The following is a 22,145-nucleotide window of genomic DNA, read 5'->3' on the forward strand; positions in this document are numbered from 1 at the left end:
TTAATTTTAATTATTAATGATAATAATGTTAATTATTTCAAGTTTAATGTCCCAAGTTTGATGATATAAAAAGTGGGACTGGGCAGTTGCTGACATTAATCAGGGTATGTACTTCATGACTAACTGTGCAGATAGGCTGAAAAATGTCAAATGAGGTTAATTAACATTGATAAATGCAAGGTACTGCATATGGATGACAGTAATTCCAGATTTAAAATACCAGCTTGGTAGCATCAAACTCAAGGTAGTTGATACAATTACCTCTAGGAAAAAGACTATTTGTTCAGTTCCATCATATAGTTCAGTGAACAGTGCAAACTTATGAAGCTCTGTCAATAATATACAGGAATTTTGCCATTAAGGATAAAGTCAGGAAATATCTAATTGTATAAAGCAATGGTTATGCTACATCTTGAATACTGTGAACAGATTTCAAAAATTTTTTGAAAAGTGTTCAGAGAAGAGCAGCACAATTAGTTGTGATCATAAAATGATATTCTTATTAAGAAAGACTAGGGTTCTGTATGTAAATATTGCATCATCTGGAAACTAGGCATTTGCATGATGACTTAATTGGAGCTTAAGGCTTCAAAAGGGTTAAGCAAACTAAATGCTAACAGCATCTTTACTCTTTCTTAGACAACACATGAGTGCATCTCTACAGGTTATTTGAAATACTTGTGGAAAGTATCCCCCCCCACACACTTCATGTGCTTTTCTGCACATGGTGTTTCAGCATTCTTTGTCATGCAGGAATCACTGCTAATACTTTAGGCATAGTAGACACCAATGGTGTACATATTGAATGTTTTCTGTTGATAGGTTATTTTGTGAAGTCTACTGTGCTAATTAATTCCAAAATCATTCCTTTATATTGTTTATTTTAAAAAAAAAGCAATATAAACTGCATACAGCATCTTTTTAATTGACTGTTAAATTATTGAAAGTATTAATGATTGTCTTATACAGTGTATGGCCCAAGTTAGTTGACAAGTTACAGAAATCATATTTTGTGATTCAGAACTAAAACTGATTTCTCCATTCTGATTTTCTGTTTTCATAGTTAATAAAGTCAGATCTGAGGTGGACATTCCTATTACTTGTAAAATTCGAGTATTTCCTGAAATTGAGAGAACTGTTCAGTATGCTCAGATGCTGGAAGCTGCAGGATGCCAAGTAAGTTAATGATTCTGGGGTCTTATGTATAAAGTATTGAAAACCCACTTCTTTAAAGGTTTTTTTTTTTTTTTTTTTTTTCATAAGTTGGCCAGTTGTATAGTAAATGATGATTATCACCATGTTATTGAAGGGCTTTCTATTATTGAAAATCCTGATATTGCAGTTTATTCTTTTCATTTATGTATAAAACATTTGATAAAGTTAACATGATGGATACTGATGTATAACATAAATTACAGTTGTTAACAGTTCATGGAAGAACTAAAGAACAGAAAGGGCCTTCAACAGGAGTTGCAAATTGGGATTACATCAAAGCTGTTAAGTAAGTTTTTGTTTTATTGAATCATTGAATTATATCAGTTTGTTGAATTTCATTAGATATATTGAAACTGTACTATATTTTTAACAGATATGCCATTCAAAACCATAAGGTATGATTTTCAAATTTCCGAATGTTATTGAAAGGTGATGATGTTAGCATTTATAATTAACATTTTTTCGTTTTTCTCTTTTTTCTGAAATTTATATCCTAATCCAACGCGCAAAATGTTGATGATATTTTAATAACACTGAAAATGTAACTAGTTTTTTATATAATTCTGCTGTTAAAAAAATTTTAACAGCAGAATTTTTTTTTTTTTTTTTTTTTCATCCAAGAACTTCCACTTGTGCTTTGATAGGTTTAATCAGAGAGTGGCAGTCTATGATACCTGTGCCAGACGGTGCACACAGATTGATTTTAAGTGTCACCATGAGGCAAAATTATCCCAATGAGATATTATTATGGTGAAACAGAGACAGATGGGTATTCTTATTTAATTTAATTTTGAAGCAAAACTTCTTGAATGCATTTTAAAAGCATTTACTTACTTTGTTTATTAGTTTTAAATGATAAACTGAATAATAGCTGGGATTTTTTTTTATTTTATTTTATTTATTTTTTTACCTTTTGATTTTAACATTTTATTACTGTCATGCAAGAACCTATACCTGACCTACTGCTAAATTACATCAATTGAATTTCACCAAAATTGTTGGCTGTACTTCCATTACTTTAGAGACCTTATTCTTTTGCTTAACTTCTGCTTGCATAATGACAAAGCATAAATTAATGTAGTTACAGTAAGACTTGACACAGGCATTACTGTTTAGTGAAAAGACACAATACAACATAGTCATGCATATGAATTTTCATTCCAAAATTCAAATTTCATTCAGAATTCATGTATGAATATAGTTTAGATACAAAAATATATAATATACCTGTAGAAATACTGCATGGAGTGATGAGTTGATTTTACAGGCAGGCTGAATGGATCTTAATGTTGTTTTGAGGATGACCAGAATTCATGTATTAACATATTGTGGAAAAGTTGTCTATGGAGAGAAATTGATAAAAGCACATGTGCTTTTTAAATGTTTATGTAATTTTTTTCTATAGTTCAGTATTTCAATAAACTATCAAAAAATTGGGTAAGATGTGATTCTGCCTCAGTCTATCTATCATATTGGCTCATTATCCTGACCAATATTGCTACAAGTATTTAATATATTTTTTTCATTTGTTTATAAGTAGTATATAAATAATAAACATTTACATATACATAACACAAAAACTGGCAAGGCTCTTCACAAATGCATTAGAAAAGGTGTGATGCCTAAGCAGTGGAATAATGCAATCATAGTTTTGCTGCATAAGAAAGGAGATAAATCAGAAATTGGAAATTATAGACCAATTAGCTTGTTATCCCACATCTACAAGTTGTTCACAAGGGTCATTACTAACAGATTAGAAAGAATACTTATGAGAATCAACCAAAAGAGCAAGCTGGCTTTAGGACAGGATTCTCAACTATGGATCACCTTCACGTAATATCACAGCTAATGGAGAAAGCAAATGAATATAAAACACCATTATGCCTGGCATTTGTGGATTATGAAAAGGCATTTCACTCCATACAGCATAAGGCAATGTTTCGGGCACTGGAAAGACAAGGCATAGATACCCCACATATTATGATTTTGAAGAAAATATATGAGAATGCTACCTCCTTTATTAGACTAGACAAAGAGGGCGCCTCCGTAGCCAGGTGGGAAGGAGCAGCAGTGCGTAGCACACGCTTCTTGATTAGACCGGAGTTCAAGCCCGTCACCACCATATACGGAGGATGCGGAAAGGTCAGGGAATGACCACCGCATATTCCCGGAGCAATAATGCCTTAGTTGCTAATGCTCCTAAAAACCAAATAACAACAATTAGATTAGACAAAGACAGTAGGAAATTTAAAATCGAGAAAGGAGTTCGACAAAGAGACACTATCTCCGAAGCTGTTTACTGCTGCCCTTGAAGAAGCTTTCAGAAGATTAGACTGGTCGCAGAGAGGAGTCAGTGTGAACGGAGAGTACTTAAACCATTTACGATTTGCAGATGACATTGTGGTCATAAGCCATGATCCCAAAGAATTAGAGGAAAATCTTAGTCAGTTATGCACAGTTAGTAAGGATTTTGGACTGAAGATGAATATGGCTAAAACAAAAGTAATGATGAACAAGTATGCCACAGAAAGGGAAATAATGATTGAAGGAGCAATAATTGAAAAGATGGAGTCATATACTTATCTGGGAAAAGTTATTAGCTGTAATAATGATAAATGGCTGGAAGTCAAGAGAAGAATAAATTTTGGATGGATAGCATTCAGGAAATATAGTCACATACCGAAGAGCAATATCCCAGTTTGTCTGAAATGTAAAATAATGAACCAATGTATACTCCCCACCATGACTTATGGAAGTGAAACTTGGGCACTCACAAAAAGAATGGAAGAGAAGCTGAGAACTACACAGCGAAGAATGGAACGAGTTATATTGGGAATCGGGCTGTTAGATAAGAAGAGAAACACATGGATTAGGCAGCAAACTCAAGTAAAGGACATTCTTATCAAAACTAAAGAACTAAAATGGTCTTGGGCAGGACACATAGCTCGAAGACATGATGACAGATGGACTAAGAAAATAACAGAATGGTACCCAAGAGGAGCTAGAAGAAAACCTGGAAGACAAAGCCGGATAGATGAAATTCATGAGTTTGTGGGTAGTGAATGGATGGCCAGTGCTCAAAACAGAAGGAACTGGAAAGTTGCTGGAGAGGCCTTCATCCTGCAGTGGATTGAAAATGGCTGATGGTGATAATATGAATAATATATCATTGCGTTGTTTTATATATATATGTGTGTGTGGTTTGTAAAATATATAAAGTGTCTGTGAAAATGGAAATGAAAAGTACACAAGGTGCCTGAACTGAGAGAAGTTTAAGAGATAGTTGAAAGTTGAAGTGAATAAGAGATAGTTGAAAGTTGAAGTGAAGTAGTGGTTAAACAGGAGAAAGAAGGCCGAGTGGGTAAAGTACCTGCCCGGCAACCCAAAGGTCGCGGGTTCGATTCCCGCCTCGGGGGGCTTGGATCAAAGTACTGCAAAAACCTTGGGAGGTGCAATATGGCCACAGAAGCCGATGCGCCAACAACTACCAAATAAAAAAAAAAAAAAAAAAGGAGAAAGAATTTGAAAAACCTAGTACAAATATGAACTGGGACTAAGGAAGCAAAAAAATACTAATAATAAATAACAAATAAATAAATAACACTATATTCAGATATGGGAGGGCAATTTTAGCAAGTGGTCGAATCAGGGGATGGCAAATATGCAAAATCTGAATGTAGTAGATGAAAAAATAATAATAGTCAGGAAATTCATCAATGGATAACTCCTGACCATGTACCAGGCACTGCGTTTCCAAACTTGTCTGTAGTATTGGAAAAGGGGGGGGGAAAGCAAATATGCAGCCTTTATCGTAATACTAGTAGACAAGGTAGCCCCTACGCAGTGTAAAAATAAAGTTAATAATGTAAATTAAAATAAATAGAAATTTACAAAAGTGTAATGTGAAATATAATACAAATGTGAAGTGTGGAAGGGGTGAAAGGTAATAAAATTAACATGTATATACAGTGTCTCAAAAATACATGGCATAACTTCAGGAATGAGTTCCTCATATGTAGACAATAAAGATATTTTATATCAATATAGTTCCAGAAATGCTTGTTTCCTGAGTTATTAACCAGAATGTCTTATCTCCCACAGGTGATTTCCTTCACACAAGGTACTGACAGAATCTGGTGGTTTTCCCTTCCGACCCTATACTCAAATCAGGAGCAAGCGGATATGCCCTTTATGTACGGTTTGGCGGCAGCAGTGCTCTGGAGGCTCGTCGTTTGTACCACGAAAGGTTCTCAGAATGAAGATGTCCAGACAGGAAAATGTTTGAAGATATCCATCACCACCTTTGTGAACATGGGACCTTTACACCTCATGCTGCCGACAGAGTATGACCAAGATCTATGACTCCTGAAGTAGAGGAGGAGATTTTGAATGTTGTGCATGCCACTCCTGGAATCAGCACACGCAGAATAGCAGTGCAACTGGCTGTTCAACGTTTGACTATTTGGGGAGTGTTGCGAGAACATCAATTGTATCCTTACCATCTGCAATGGGTACAGGCCTTGAAGGTTTCCTGGTCAGTGGATAGGTAGAAGTGGACCAACTGCCTGGCCTCCACACTCACCTCATTTAAACCCATAGATTTCTTCTTGTGGGGCCATTTAAAGTCATTGGTGTATTCGATTCCGGTAGCTGATGTGGAAGCTCTCCGCAATTGAATTGTGGCAGGTTGTGGGACAATATGAAACATGCCAGGAATTTGGCATAGTCTTTGAGAGTCCATGAGACATCGATGTGAGGCCTGCATTCAGGCAGAAGGTGGACATTTTGAAAATTTTCTATAAGGTGATGTGAACAGTTAAGTGTCATAGACAGACCTTCAAAACTCGGAAACCAAGCATTTCCGGAACTATGTTGATATAAATTATATTTTTACTGTCTACATATGAGGAACTCATTCCTGAAGTTATGCCGTGTATTTTTGAGACGCCCTGTATATATATATATATATATATTATTATTATTATTTTTCTAATTTAAAGCATAATTAAGTTATTCACAGTTAAACCAGAGACATGGTAATCAATATGCAGAGGATTGAAGAAAATTAAATGGATCCTTTCAGTTAGTTTTAGTCAGTTCACGAAAATGCAGTGGTTACTTTCTTGTAAGTATCTTTATTTCTGTACTCCTGTGACCAGCCTAAGAATTTGAAGTATGCTGGACCATGTTTTATTATGATGTTCTCCCAAAAGCCACTCTTTCTCAAGCAGTTGATTATTACACTTGACGTAATACTTTCCCAAGCAATAACAAGATTACGGATAGCATCCAAGACATTCCAATTTGGCTGTAAATTGTTCCCTCCTACGTTGCGGATAAAGTACCTTATCAGGCGGGCTCTATATGCTCTCTTGAGGTTATAAATAATGCCTTGATCCAGTGGTTGCATTGAAATGGTGGTACTGGGGGTTAAAAACAAAAGCTGTATATTTGTCAACTTTAAGTGTCTCGGCTGAATGTGCTGTACAACAGTCTAGAATCATCAAAATGTTCCTTTTTTTCTGAAGCCATTCTTCTGTCCAATTTTGATAACCAAGACTGAAAAATTTTGACTGTAAACCAAGCACTTCTATTGGCCTCATAATCACAGGGATGTTGGTTAACTGCTTTAAAACATCCTTTGAAAACTTACCAATCACAAGTGGGCATTGTTTTATACTGCCATCTGAATTGCAGCAAAACAGAACAGTGATCTTTGTTTACTTAATTTTCCAGCACGACAAGACTCTCCTCGAACAGCAGATTGTAAAATAAACCTGTCTCGTCAAGATTAAAAATATCCTTTGCCTCATATTTTTCAAGGATGGACTGTACAGAACACAACCAGTCTGTAGCCTTTCTTTTGTCGACTAACCAGACTCACCACAAACATTTTCCGAAACCAAGTTATTCCTGTCTTTATCTTTGGTGCCAGCCATTGCTGCATTTGAAGTCGCTAATCCCATGTTGTTGAGCTAGATAATTTGCCTTCTCTTGCAAAATCGGACCTGATATTGGCAAATTAGATGCACACATTTGTTGGTACCACTCAAAGTTTTGTTTCAAGCTCCTCTTGTTTTGCACCATGAATTCGTTTCCTGTTTTTCATCGCTGCTCTAGTGTCACACACTTCAAGTCTTTTTTGATTTTTCAGTATTGTAGATAAAGTAGGTAAAGGGATGTTATATTCCTTTGCAATGTCCTTTTTGCTTCTTTCCATCCTATCAGCCTCTTGTATAATTTTTAGTTTAATTTCCAGGATTAATTCTGTCCATCTATGTTTTGTCGCAATAACACTGCTAGATAAGATTTAATATAAACAAATTTTAAATTAATTTAAAGACAAGTTCCGAAAAAGACATCAGCTCAGATAAAATGGCACAAAAAATAGATTGCTGTATACGATAGCAAAAGACTCTTTGAACTGGGGTAACAATTGCAACTGATCTTATTCCTGTAGAAAGCGAGGGAGTGCATGGAAACAACAAAAAAAAATTTTTATTCTTTTGTTAATTTAACAACTCATCCTTCAGAAAGATGTTTTTCAGAGTGCACTTGACATTGTAGCTACCATAAACTGCTTTTGTTTACACAAAACTAATTTCTAACAAGTCACTGCCATCCTTCAGGAAGTAGGGAGCCAGGTGATTATATGAAGTAGGGTGAGTGATCCAATTACTGCCGGGGGCAGTAATTGGATCACTCTGCCAAGATTTGTATTAAACATACAAAATGACAATATTTATTTCTCACGAGGTGGAAAAGAACTTTGTAATACATATTAACCAAATTTTGTAATAAACGAATATATTTACATAGAAAAGCCTATCCTTTTGCAGGGGAATGGTATGTGCTTCATATAAACGAGTACTTCGTATAAACTGAGTTTGTATTAACGAGATTTTACTGTATTGAATTCTCTTGTATACACAGATTGGTTTTTTTTTTTTTTTTTTTCTTTTTTTTGCATATTAAATAAATGCCTATCTGTGCTTTGTAGATATCTCAATTTTCAGTTAACCAATTTATTGTTTAAAATTGAGCATTCAGTTTGAAGGTAATTTGATTTCAAATTTAATGCTATGGAAAAAAGGAATACTGTTTGATTACATTATAACATATATCAGATAATAGTTTTTAAATTGGGTCCTAAAAATTAAAATTCACATAAATTAATTAAAATAAATAAATAAAACAAATACATTAAAATAAATCCATTTCTGCTTTGCATTTCTAGTGAGGTGAAAAATTAATATATTTCACTTCACTCGGAAAACTGAGGGTTCCAAAATCAAAACAATTTCAAATCGACATTTCTTTACTATGTAAGAAAAAGGCATATTGGGAAGACTTCAGATTGGATTTGTATCCTCATATAAATTTTGCACATTAGACTGTGGTAACAAAAAGAAATTGAAAGAAAAAAAGCAGTCATTTGTGTTGACACATTGCAATAAAAAAAAAAGTTTGTTAAATTTTATACTTACAGATTGTTTGTTTACATCAATTTACCCTATTGTATGTTTGATGTCTGAGATATTTTTAGTTTTGTAGTGCAAAACTTGATTTTTTTTAGACAGAATGTGAAAATCCCAGTCTTTGCCAATGGAAATATTCAGTATCTGGAAGATGTGGAAAGATGTCTACAAGAAACAGGAGCAGATGGTGTTATGACTGCTGGTATAGTATATCTTAGTCATTCAGTAAAGATGTCAGGATTTTATAAACGAGTGTCACTATTAAAATATTTGCTCGCTGGGCTTATCCAGTTTGAATTATTTGCTATGAAACACATCAAACACCTGTGTTATGGTACAGTAAACTCCTTATTATCACAGGCTAATGGTGGGGAAAGAAAGGGTGGTTAATCAAAAAAACACTGATAATTAAACCAAGGTTATTTTATATAATTTAAATAACTGTTGATTATTAAATTTCAGTTAGATTGGCATTCTAATGCCATAGTTTCTTAGAATCACATGTTTTCCTAAACTATTGATTTTACTTATAAATTATACAGTATCATGCTACCTTTTGATAAATGGAATTCTTAAAATAATTTGCAAATCATGTAATGATTTACAAAATTAAACACTATTATAATGCATTAAAGGAATTATTGCAACCGGTAATCCTGTAGAGGTGCCAAATTGCCTCATTCAGTTATTATCAGACACCAAATTAAATAAATAATTTAAAAACAAAATAGATAAATAGCCATCCACAGTCACCAGACAAGCATAGAGATGAAACAAGAAAATCTGGGGGGGGGGGAGAACCACAGGGCCCACTTCAAGGTGGTGTCATCCCTGCAAATTCCTAAAACACTCCCATTTCTGTTATGGCCTGCTAACAACAAAAAAACGATGGCTGCTCCCATGCAAGCAGTTGAAACAGACACAACAGAAATATAAGTCAAATATGGTTAACCCAATAACCCAGGAAGCAACTCAAACCAAAACAGAAAAGTTGAATTTCCATGTTTACCAAAGTCAGCTGAAAGGACAATACCAAAATGCAAATATACAACATAACACTAACTAAAACAACAAAGAAAGACAGCAAATTAAATACCATATTATAAGATTTTGAAAATCAAAATTTAAAAACAAACACAAATAAGCTCAAAAGAGAGAAAATGGAATAAATTAACAAACTATATTTGAGTAGGAGTAACTGAATTTAAATAAAACATGGAAAGGTGGGGGAACAGAAGAACATAAGAATGCTGCACACAGATTGTGTACTAAGGTGCCAATTGTGTACTTAGTCCAAAAAAAGTAAAATTTCACATGGATCTGCAAGTGGGATGAAGGACCAAGTTTCCTTCCACATTTCAAGTACATAAGGGAAAAAAGTGTAATTATTAAATTGGGAAAACTTCAGATTTGATTTGTATCCTCATATAAATTTTGCACATTGACTGTGGTAACAAAAAGAAATTTAAAGAAAAAAAAGCAGTCATTTGTGTTGACACATTGCAATAAAAAAAAATGCCAATGATTTCCTGTCTTGACCCACAAGACAGGAAGTCATTGACATTAGACACAATCTCATAAGATATGAATTGAACCCATCCCATTATATGCATTATAAATTTGGTTATTGGCCCCTGAAGGCAGCGTTAGAATTTTTCTCTCCCCAGAATACTGGCACATAGAAGGGAGGGGAAAAACATGTAGCATAAATTATGCATTTTTCCCCTCCTCTCCCCTCTATGTGCCAGAGCAAAATTAAAAATGTAACTCATTAGATTACTTAATTTTAAAAAAAAAAATTATGTAAGAATGTATCTTGAATTGTATAGTGGACGTCATTAAGATATTTTTATTATCCCTTTCATTGACTGAAGAATACTCGTATTTTACATGTTTAATTCTCTGTTTAATGATAATTTTATTATTTTTTCTTTTAGAGGGAAATCTTCATAATCCTGCACTCTTCCGTGGTTTAAGTCCTCCAGTATGGCAGATAGGACTGGAGTACTTGGATATAGTCACCCATTATCCTTGTCCATTGTCGTATATTAGGGGCCACCTATTCAAACTGTTTCATCACTGGTAAGTGTGTTATAATATATAAATTTTGCCGTTCCTTTCTCCTCAGAAAGGAATAGCAAAATACACATTCCACATACAGAATTGTGAAAAATTACTTAATTATGCACAAAAAGAAAATAGGTATAGCATAATGCTAGATCTTTATTCCAAGTTAAAGCTATGCTAAAAATTTGCTCTATTGAACTTTCAGTCCTTGTTCAGTTTTATTATTAGTTATGCTCTCAGTGTTTACAAAGCAGAAACTCTTTTAAACTATGCTTTACAGCATTATTAATAATCCATTATTACTTTCCCATGATGACCTACAGTTTTCCAACCCATGAAACAGTTATAGCTATGAGGAACAGTCTAACAATATATTTGAAAGTTTGTCTCTGTGTTGGTGGAGGGTAAGAAATTCAAGTATTGTTAATCAGACTTACAGAAGTAATATTTTTATACAAATGTCTGAGAGAATTTGATGAGGTGACAAGATTGTGTAAAATGATGGAAAAAATCCCATTTGAAGGGACGGCATCCATTTCTGTGCAGTTGGTAGAAATAAGTGCAAAGTTTGGAAACTGATGTATTGTTTACTAACATTTGCATTATATACTTTTAGAACATTAAGTGCTTTGTGCCATTTGTGTGTGTTTACACTGTCAAATTTATTCCGTCATTGTAGGCTCATAGTGATGCAGTGTATATAAAGAACAAGGAGTGTGTTACTGTTAATTGAATGATAAGTGACTAAATAGCTTACATTGTTTATGTAGTCACTTAAAGAAATGAGATTGAGCAATATTAAAGAAATAAAAGAAGAAAGTGGGTTCGTGTTTCCTTTCATTTTAGATGACTGCACAAATTTCTGCTTATTTGGGAAAATGCCAGGCAGAGGTAGGCCAGGACAGCAAGGTAGCATGTCAAGAAATTGTTATACATACATACATACATAGAGATTAGAAATTTAGGCAACAGACTGAAATGAGGTGTATGATATAGTTGTCATTAATAAATATCTAAATTTTTCATACAGAATATTGCTAAAGAATGAAAAGGATATTGTTTATTTTGATGCAGGGCTATTAACTGAAAGAATTTTAGCTGGAGACTATGCACCTGCGAGGTGCCTAGTCTAGGTTTTTCTTTTGGCTGATGCTATATAACTTGCTTTCTTGCATCATTTTTCATTACTACTACTTCTATTACAAGGTGCACTATAGCCAATGTAGCTTATGCACCTTTAAACACACACACACACACACACACACACACACACACACACACACACACACACACACACACACACACACACACACACACACACACACACAACTATTACGTCTTTTGTGAGTGATATACATTTCTGCAACAGTGCATTGACATTTGTAGCTGTGTCAGAAATCATTCTCTTGCAGTGCTTATATAGTTAAAGTGAATGTGTATTTTCTTTGTCGGAAGCTGTGGGCAGCATTACTTTATCATTAATCAAGAACAAGGAATGTGTTACTGTTAATTGAATGGTAAGTGACTAAATAGCTTACATTGTTTATGTAGTCACTTAAAGAAATAAGATTGAGCAATATTAAAGAAAGAAAAGAGGAAAGTGGGCAACAATAAAATCACGAAAAATGGTTTTATTGTTATCAATGCAAATTTTGGAATGTCACTGCAATGTTGATAAAGTCGTGGTTGGACCAGATAAAGTTTTTGCTTGGAAAGATGCAAAGAAATGTAGAAGTTATTTTTCCACCTATGTGCCAAATGATTTACTCTCAGAGAATAAAAAAAAAATTAAAAAAAAGACATATCCACAACTATACAGATATTTAGATACCTTAAAATGGAATGCTGGTTTAGATTTTTATTTTTTAAATTCTGTCAGCATATGTATTATTTTTGAAACTGCATATTTTTACATAAATAATTTAACAATTAATATTTTAAATCTTTATATCAATAAAGATAATATTCTAAAAAAGTATTGTAATAAACTTGAATTTTCTCTAGCCTAACAATAGCCAGAAATCAAGATTTAAGAGATGATCTCGCTAAAGCCAACTCAGAATCGTCTTTCCTTAATATTACTCTGCAGTTAAAGAAAAGATATGAAGTAAGTAAGAATAATAATCTTTTTTTTTTATATAAGTATGGTAACTATTAATATATTCTATTTATTTTGCCTCCTTTTCAGTCAGAACATGGATGCATGTTAATTTTACATGTGAGAAAAAGTAATAGACTAGAATTGAACATTTTCTGATATTGAACAACAAATGTATTTTCATTTTAAAACATAGACCCTTTTACAATAATGTCGTTATAATAATCATTTGGTGTTTTACAATGCATAAGATTATAGATGCAAAAGTTGTAACATTACGTGACCTTATCAGCATTCTTTCTTACTCTAGAAAAATTATCTTAGATGATTAACTTAGGTTGGTTTCCCTTGGTTGTATAAACATAAAATATGCAAAAAAGCATCCAGGCTTGGCTAGATGTGTTTTCTCCTGTTAAAGTGAATGTTATGGAGCTTGATTTCTAAATTTATAATGAAAATTTTATGTATATTAGGTATATATTTACAGTCAGTTCTGCTATAGCATGGTACATGTGTTCCTAAAAATCTCCATGTTATGGTATTTTGCACATTAAAACCAACGGGGCTTATGGGAAAAATAGGGATGGGGCAGAGCACTCAAAAAAAATGTATATCTGGTAAGTAAAATACTAACAAAAGTTAGAAACCCATTAAAATTGCTAACACAGGTTTAAACATCTTAAATTTCTAATAAATAAATAAATATTACAGTAAAAATAGTACTTCACCTTGACAAGATATTCTAATAAACAAAGTTTGCTTGATTGATATTTCTGTTCACTGATATTTGTGATCTGATAGAGGTGTATAAAGCCTTGAATGGTTTAAGCATGCTCAATGCTGATGGGATTCTTCCTCTAGCTCAGAATAATCACCTGAGAGGGCATAAATTCAAATTGAGGAAAGACAGATGTAGGATAGACGTGCAGAAATTTGCCTTTAGCCAGCGGGTGGTTGGTTGGTGGAACAGACTTCCATCCCTTGTGGTGGAGGTTGATAGCCTAAATAAGTTTAAGGCTCAGCTGGACAGGTATTTTGAACGAACAGAGGGGTGAAGTGGAAGTGGTTTTTTTTTTTTTTTTTTTTTTTTTTTGGCTGATGCTGCATAAGCTTGCTTTTTTGCATCAAATGCCTCTACTAATGCTAATGCTAATTTTTTTTTTTTTTTTTTTTGGGTTGTAAAATTTAAAACAGTTCAAAAGATAAGCAATCAATAAGGATGAACACGGGACGCACAAGTGAGACAAGTTTATGAAGCTTAAAAAATAGAAATGAAGAGAAGATTCTGAAAATTTATTTAATATGATTGAAGATTTCATGGAAGGGGAAACACATTTCATCATAATGTAATAACGTAAAAACACAGAATTCCAGCTATTGATATTATCGCAAATGCAGTAAGATCGAGTTTACTACCTATTTATAATTAGGTTGTACTAACTGAAAAGCCCAATAAACTGGGAACTGCAAATTGTTTTTATTGTTTTATAGTAGTGACCTACAGAGATGTGCTCCTCTGCTCACACTATCATGCCTCACAAAATTTGTTTGAACAGAAAAATGTGAGTTCCTGAAAACATGAGTTGGCCTACAATATTACGTGTTATCTTGTGAATACAGCGAATGACAACAGTGTCTCCCCAACCAATACAACTACAGTAAATGAGAAATATAGCTTTCACGCATTTGATGTGTGACATTTTTTAAGCTTTGTAAACTTGTATGTATTGCTATGCAGGTCGCCATGTTCAGCTTTGTGCCGGGTTTCACCTGGTGTTACTCACAGATGAAATCGCACATGAGCCAATGCGAAAATCACATTATATTCATTGTTCCTTAATATATCAGTTGTGTTGAAACAAATTCGTGTTGCAAAAATGTGCCAGAAAGCTGACACTCATAATTAGTAGCAAAATAAAAAAGTAAAAGTGTAAAATATCCAGCACACTCTAAAGAAAACATTATTAGGAAAAAAAAAGCACACATATCAAATTCACATTTGAGCAGAAAATTCTGGGTTATTAAGTAGCAAGCCCTTAAGGCCAATGGTTTCAAACAATCCACGTGACCAAGATGGGAAAGCAGATGACAGAATCAGGACTACATGGTAATCTATTCCCACTAGGATCAGTAACTACTATGGCTCCTTGCAAAACTGGGTCAACATTCCCTTCTTCACAGACATGTGATGTTAAAGTTGTGCTTACCAAAGACCCAGATTAGTGTCTTGTTCAGAAAACAACTTGAGAGCAGAATTGAAAAAAAAAAAAAAAATTCACACATTTCCTGTTCCTTATCAAAGTTGAACAAAGAACAGGATTTCCTCATAAATGGCAACAAGGAACTTTCCAGTGCAAATAATCCCACAGTTCAAACTATCACAATCCTGACTATTAAATGAATTACAGATCTCAAAACTTAAATACTACAAGGCCTGTACAGAAAGAATATGAAGGTTACTCAAGAGTGTCATTCTAGAAGTTACAACAGGAAGCCTTAACTTTCCCAATAATTATCCCCAAAATCCAATCTTGAATCCAAGATCAACTTAGGTTCGATGTCGCAGCAGATGAACAAAACATCATCCCATATGTAGTGAACATTTCCTTCCCCCCCACAAAAAGTCTGGAAGCTTCTGCATGAGCATCTTCTCACCACAAGTATAAAAAAAATTTTTTTATGCTGGTGCTAAATGCCATACTATAACGAAGTTACTCGAAGGGCAGGCGGTTAGTTTTTGTTTAGGAAACTTTTTTAAGAAAAACTATCCCCGTAAGTTTGCTGACAAGCTAAGATGACTATTTTAAATTTTGGTTGCTTTAATTTATGCCACTACTGTTTAATTTATTAATATTTTCTGTTAAAGCAATGTATTACTCTTAACTTATTTATATATTTATTTACTTTTTTTCCCCTATATATAGAATATTACAGATTGGGTTCCAGATTCTCACTCAGATCATGCCAAGCTTCTGTTTCCTCCTTGGTTATGTCAGCCATATGTGAGACCCTGGTAAGTAACATCAAGATCTGTATTATATAAGTAATATGTTTAAGTAAATATAGGTGATATTAAAAGAGCAAAGAAATACAGAAAAAAGAGTAGAGACAGAAAGAGACCGAAGAAGTATAGAAGAGAGTAAAGAAATGAAAGAAAAAGGTTATGATATATACAGGGTATTTCAAAAATGATGATCAATAATTTAAAGGTGAAAAGTACAAACTAAAATAAGAAAAAAAGTCCCAGTGAACTTCAGACAGCAAATGAGCCGTTTTTGAAATAATGCACATTTTCTGTTAAGATCTGCCACTGACTATGGGATCACTAGTTTAGCAAAAAGCTGTGAATCCTTTGCTAAGGGTGGTTTTATTAAACAGAAGATAATACATTTTTAATTTTTGGTTTCAACACAAGGTTTTACAGGATGTTCTTTCTAACACCCTTTCCTCAACATCAGGGTGTTATGCTTCTGGGCCATCCTCCTGCTTGTACTCCATGTGCGAAGCGCCCATGTTCCAGTGAACTTCAGACAGCAAATGAGCCGTTTTTGAAATAATGCACATTTTCTGTTAAGATCCGCCACTGACTATGGGATCACTAGTTTAGCAAAAAGCTGTGAATCCTTTGCTAAGGGTGGTTTTATTAAACAGAAGATAATACATTTTTAATTTTTGGTTTCAACACAAGGTTTTACAGGATGTTCTTTCTAACACCCTTTCCTCAACATCAGGGTGTTATGCTTCTGGGCCATCCTCCTGCTTGTACTCCATGTGCGAAGCGCCCATGTTCTCTAAGGCATTGATGTACCCTGATGAATGTGTGCTTGTTGGGGTGCCTTCGGTGGTGAAATGCTTCTTGGTACAAACGTGCAGCCTCAAGTGCACTGCCGTTGGCTTTACCATACACAAAGTGCATGTCTGTATACTCTTCGTTACTGTAACTTCTTTTCGTGTTGACTTTGACAAGTACTAGTATGCCTGTTACATCTCAGAGCATTGAGAGAGAGAAAAGGGAGAGAATAAGCGTAACCTAACATAACCTAACCTAAACAAACAAGTCAGTGGTGGATCCCAACTCTGTACAGTTCACCTTGTCAGTGGTGGATCCCAACTAGAAATGTGCAATATCTCAAAAACGATTCATTTAAGAACCCATGTTTACTAGGCTTTTTTTGCATATTGTAGTCTGTACAGTTCACCTTTAAATTATTGACCATCACTTTTGAAACACCCTGTAAAAAAGAAATATTTCAAAAAAGAAATATATATATAAAAAAAAAAATTATTAGAAGACGAAATGCACAAGGCAAAATTTCTTATGGGTTTAGGTGATTAACTATATAATATCGGTGTAGATACACCATAGTTTACCCATAAATTTGAACTACGTATGTTGTTTAAAGGCATCGTTTTAATTGTATCTCATATTGTGGGTGCCTTCACAATGAGATAGCTGGTATTCTCTAGGAACGCTTCTCTAGTAGAGAAGACTACTGTTATTTATTTTCAGTGGATACCACCATCCAGAAGATCATTTCGAAGCTAGTTGGCTTCATCATCGGTGGGTGGGCAGGTACCCTGGTCATGCAACATGCCATTACAGTTGCGAAGTTATTCCCACAATATGAGAGATGAGATGCCAAATGGTGAATAAATAATAATTAGAAGACGAAATGCACAAGGCATAACTTCGCAACTGTGATGGCATATTGCATTACCAGGGTACTTACCCATTGAACCGATGATGAAGCCAAATAGCTTCGAAACGATTGTCTGGGTGGTGGTATCCACTGAAAATAAATAACAGTAGTCTTCTCTACTAGAGAAGTGTTATTTATTTGAAGTAGTGCAATACCAGCTATCTCGTTGTGAAGGTACCTACAATATGAGATACAATTAAACCGATGTCTTTACACTACATACGTAGTTCAAATTTATGGATAAACTATGGTGTACCTACACCGATATTATATAATAAAAAAATATTATACACAAATGTACAAATAAAAACTAAAAATAAAATTCGATAAATATATTGTGATATATTGCATAATCCTGGTGTCGTAATTGTGAGTCACCCACCAGAATTTCATGAAAAGATGACAATATAGAGCCTTTGTTTCTGACATTAAAGCACATGCCAAAGCAAAGTACAATGAAAAAATGGTGAAATGGGGAAAATTTAATTAATAAAAGTAAGAATTGACATTTATATAAAAGGTAAAGGCCAAGAGGAGATAAATAAGAGTGAGGACGCATAATGCAGGCATGTGGTTCACGGCGCCTCCATAGCCAGGTGGGAAGGAGCAGCAGTGCGTAGCACAGGCTTCTTGATTAGACCGGGGTTCGAGCCCCTCACCACCAAATACGGAGGATGCGGAAAGGTCAGGGAATGACCACCGCATATCCCGGAGCAATATGGCCTTAGTTGCTAATGCTCCTAAAAACCAAATAACAAACATGTGGTTCACAGCTGACAGAGGAACAAAAGAAAAGTTTATGGACAATATAGTAAAAGAACTTACCTAACTGACAGTGTAACTGGGTCAATCCAAAACCAATACTAAAAGAACATGTAGTAGAAACATCTAAAATATAAGAATAAGACAAAAGAGATCTCAAGAAGTTAAAAAAAAAATAAATAAATAAATAAAATAAAAATACTGAAATGAAAGCAAGAGGTTAAATTCATGATAAATACAACCCAGAGGAGAAAAGGAAGGTAAATAGGTGGTGGAAAGCTTATACCTATGAATACATTATACAGGAAGCTTGTACATGAATACAGATTGCTGTACTCTTGTATGTGTTTTTTTTTTTTTTTTTTTTTAACTATTATTCTCTTATAACTGTCTTTAAATTCATGATTCATACTTGTAGAACTCCATTCAAAGTCCTTTGCATCCTCGAACTGCTGAGCCATCCCATTTATTCTAAAATTTTTTACTTTTCTATATTCTTATTTATTTCTCATGATTTTTTCATTAGTTTTATGAATGTGTATCAAGAAACTATTTTTCCTATACAGTCAGTCCTTGTAAACATGTGTTTACACTACACAAATTCGATCATACACGATTTATAAATAGGAGAACGATATTGTATATAACACGAACCGAATTCGCTTATGCACGATTCGCCTTTGTGTTTACAAGAAATGGCAGTCAGACGCGGAATAACCCCAACTGAATGCAACACGATAGGAATGAAGAGAAGATTTCGAAAATGTATTTATGTTTTTTATATCAGTGAAGGGGAAACACATTTCACCATAATAACAAAATTCCAGCTATCGGTATTATCGCAAATGCAATTGGATCAAGTTTACTACCAGTTTATAACAGATTCCACTAGCAGGAACACAACTGGAAATTGTTTTTATTGCTTTGTGGTAGTAACCCCCAGAAATGTGCTTTAGTAAAATGTGAGCTAGTGAGGTGTTCATGGTGTCTCTGCCTTTATGGTGTTGTTTATTCAGTTGCTACATGCGTGCAGCTTTGTTTATGTGTATCAAGCATGCCTCCTCATTTTGTAATTGTGCTTTATTCCCTAAAAATGAGTAAAATACTTAAAAGGTGTGAAAAGGAAGCATCCTGGTGAAGACACTACAGATTCAGAGAGAAAAAGAAAAGCAATATCGATAAAAAGAGGCGGACTGGGTCAAAAATTCTTACCCGGGAAATTTTGTAGTGGTCAAAATCATGCCGGCCTCTGACCCACCATGGTTTCCCTGGTAAGGCTTATGGCCAGTCCGCCTCTGTCGATAGAGAAAAAAATATGAAATTGTGAAACACTTTGAGCGAAATGAAAGACCACGTGATATTGCACGTGCTACAGGCCTAAATGAGGCAACGCTGAGAATTTCAAAGAATGCAGAGAAAATAAAAACTTTCATAGCAGGAACAACTCAAAGTGTAATTAAAATCCATTAGATTAAGACAGAGAATTGGAAGAGATGGAATGGCTGTCATCTGTTTGGATAGAAAATCAAACAAAAAACAAGTTTTCTTATGGTAGAAGCAAAAGCATTAGCAATATTTTATTACGTAATAGTCGTAATAAAATATGTATTTTATTACGATTATTTATTGTGCTTGGTAATGGTTTGGTTACAAATGTGTGTTCAATCTTGGGTGGTCGGCACCTAACTCTATTTTTCCCATAGGGCATGTTGTTTATATTGCACGATTTTGCATTGCACGAGGGTTTCTGGGAACACAACTATCGTGCTATATGAGGACTGACTGTACTACCGTTATTTATTTATTTTTCTCCTTCACATAGTTTTAGCAAACTTTTTCTTTCTACTTTGTATATTATTTATTTACTACTTTTTCTCTTTTGGGTTGTATTTATCATGAATTTAACCTCTTGCTTTCATTTCTTTTTTTTTTTTTTTTTTTTTAACTGCTTGAGGTATCTTTTGTCTTATTCTTATATTCTAGACATTTCTACTGCATATTCTCGTAGTTTTTGTTTTGGATTGACCTTGACTGTACATTTTTCTTTTGTTCCTCTGTCGAGTCAACTGTGAACCACGTGCCTGCATTATGTGTCATCACCCATATTTATCCCCTTTTGACCTTTACATTTTTTATTTCAAATTCTTAATTTTATTAAATTCTCATTTTTTAATGGTACTTTACTTTGGCATGCACTTTACATTAGAAACAGGGGCTTTATATTGTCATCTTTTTGTGCAATTCTGGTGGTTGACTCATGATTATGGTTGTGGGATATATGATGGTACATTTGTGTATATATTTTTTTAACATATACCATAATTTCTTTCTTTCATTCATCGCTTTACTCTTTTTTTTCTATATTTCTTTCTCTTTTAATATCACTTATATTCATTATGGTCATTGAGTATTCTCTGTCTGTTAGTGGCACTTGTCCATAAATATCTTTTCTCTTAACTTTTTTTCATTTTCACTTTCTTCCATTTCCCTATGTATAATATTTTGTTTATATATAAATTACATTTTAAAATGGTTAAGATCAGTTTTTCTTACTTGAGCTGTACTAATCATATGTTTGTATACATATTCTCAATTACAAAATAAAAGTTTTATAATTATCTCTAAAATAATTTTTCTGTAATCTGTATTGAGATATTATTGATATTCCAATCCAACCCGATAAGTTTTTAATTTAATATTTTATAGTCGGTTTTACATCGCCTCAGCGTTTTGTCTAAACACAAAATTTATAATAATAACAAATGAGCACTTTATCCTGTGTATATTTGAATCTCTGTTATGAGTGGATTCAGTACCCTTCAGACATTTTATAGTTTAATTTTCTCTACTTCACTGATTGTAAGAAATTTCAATGAGATGGCCTACTCTATGATTTTTTAAAAAAATCTGTTTTAGGTTATCTGTTAGTGTGTTAAAAGATAATATAAAACCTTACTTTTGATAATCTAATTTCGGTTTTTTTGCTAACTGAGATGAGAACAAAACTGCAAAATGTTTGTGTTGAATCTGTTAATGAAATTATATGTGCAAATGATTCAAAAAATATATAAGTTGTACTGCTTTGTTCATTGTAGTTTTAAATTTCATATGATACATGAGTATAATGATTATTTGACATATGATTATATGTCAAAATTATAACCAGTATTTTTTCAATTAATTTATTTCTCAGATATGCTCCATAAAAGATTTGTTTTTTTCCTGTAGGCTGATTTTACAACGGTATTTCATGAAATAGTATTGTTTTGCATGATATTTATATTTGCTCCTTAAGGCTTAAGTGTAAAGCTTGCAAAGTAAGAAAATATAAAATTCAACAATTCAGAACTGGGCATTTGCATTTATACAATAATCCCTTGGCTTTAAAAACATTTCTTCTAATTTTTTTTATTGTAAAATCAGAATCATTTATAATTGATATACAATTCCTTTCTAAATAGCAAAACCTGCACATCGATGCAGTTTTGATGGTAGCACAAAATTCAGGAGTGATTTTATTACTCAAAGCCTTGACATACCAAATTGTTCTTTTTGTCATTGAATACAACAACAGTATATTAATCATAAATCTCCAAGCTTATGATGTAGATTTATGATTTTTGGAAAGTTAAATGTTAATCCTTGAGTGGGTTCTGTGTGCAGTGTCTACCAGAAATAGAAAAATTAGTGTTGTGAATTTTCCATATGAAGTTTCAAAGTGTGGATTTTAATATTCCTCAAGTATGGTATTTTCTCCTGATCTGCATTGTTAATTATTATTTAATTGGAGAAGTATAGCTGTAATAAATTCTTTAAGTCTCTGTG

General features: G+C 33.5%; 1 protein-coding gene across 1 annotated transcript in view; it reads left to right on the forward strand.

The window, feature by feature from the left end:
• Dus1 (Dihydrouridine synthase 1) overlaps window positions 1-22,145 on the forward strand; it is a 60,223-nt gene that overhangs the window by 22,014 nt on the left and 16,064 nt on the right. The window contains exons 3-8 of the mRNA XM_090375018.1: window positions 1,064-1,176; window positions 1,419-1,501; window positions 8,792-8,895; window positions 10,631-10,775; window positions 12,765-12,867; window positions 15,783-15,871. Of these exons, the coding sequence (XP_090231144.1) occupies window positions 1,064-1,176; window positions 1,419-1,501; window positions 8,792-8,895; window positions 10,631-10,775; window positions 12,765-12,867; window positions 15,783-15,871 (637 nt within the window). The remainder of the gene's footprint in view (window positions 1-1,063; window positions 1,177-1,418; window positions 1,502-8,791; window positions 8,896-10,630; window positions 10,776-12,764; window positions 12,868-15,782; window positions 15,872-22,145) is intronic.

This window comes from Mastigoproctus giganteus, chromosome 6, assembly GCF_048544385.1.
Source record: "Mastigoproctus giganteus isolate SK-2022 chromosome 6, ASM4854438v1, whole genome shotgun sequence".
NCBI lineage: Eukaryota > Metazoa > Arthropoda > Arachnida > Uropygi > Thelyphonidae > Mastigoproctus > Mastigoproctus giganteus.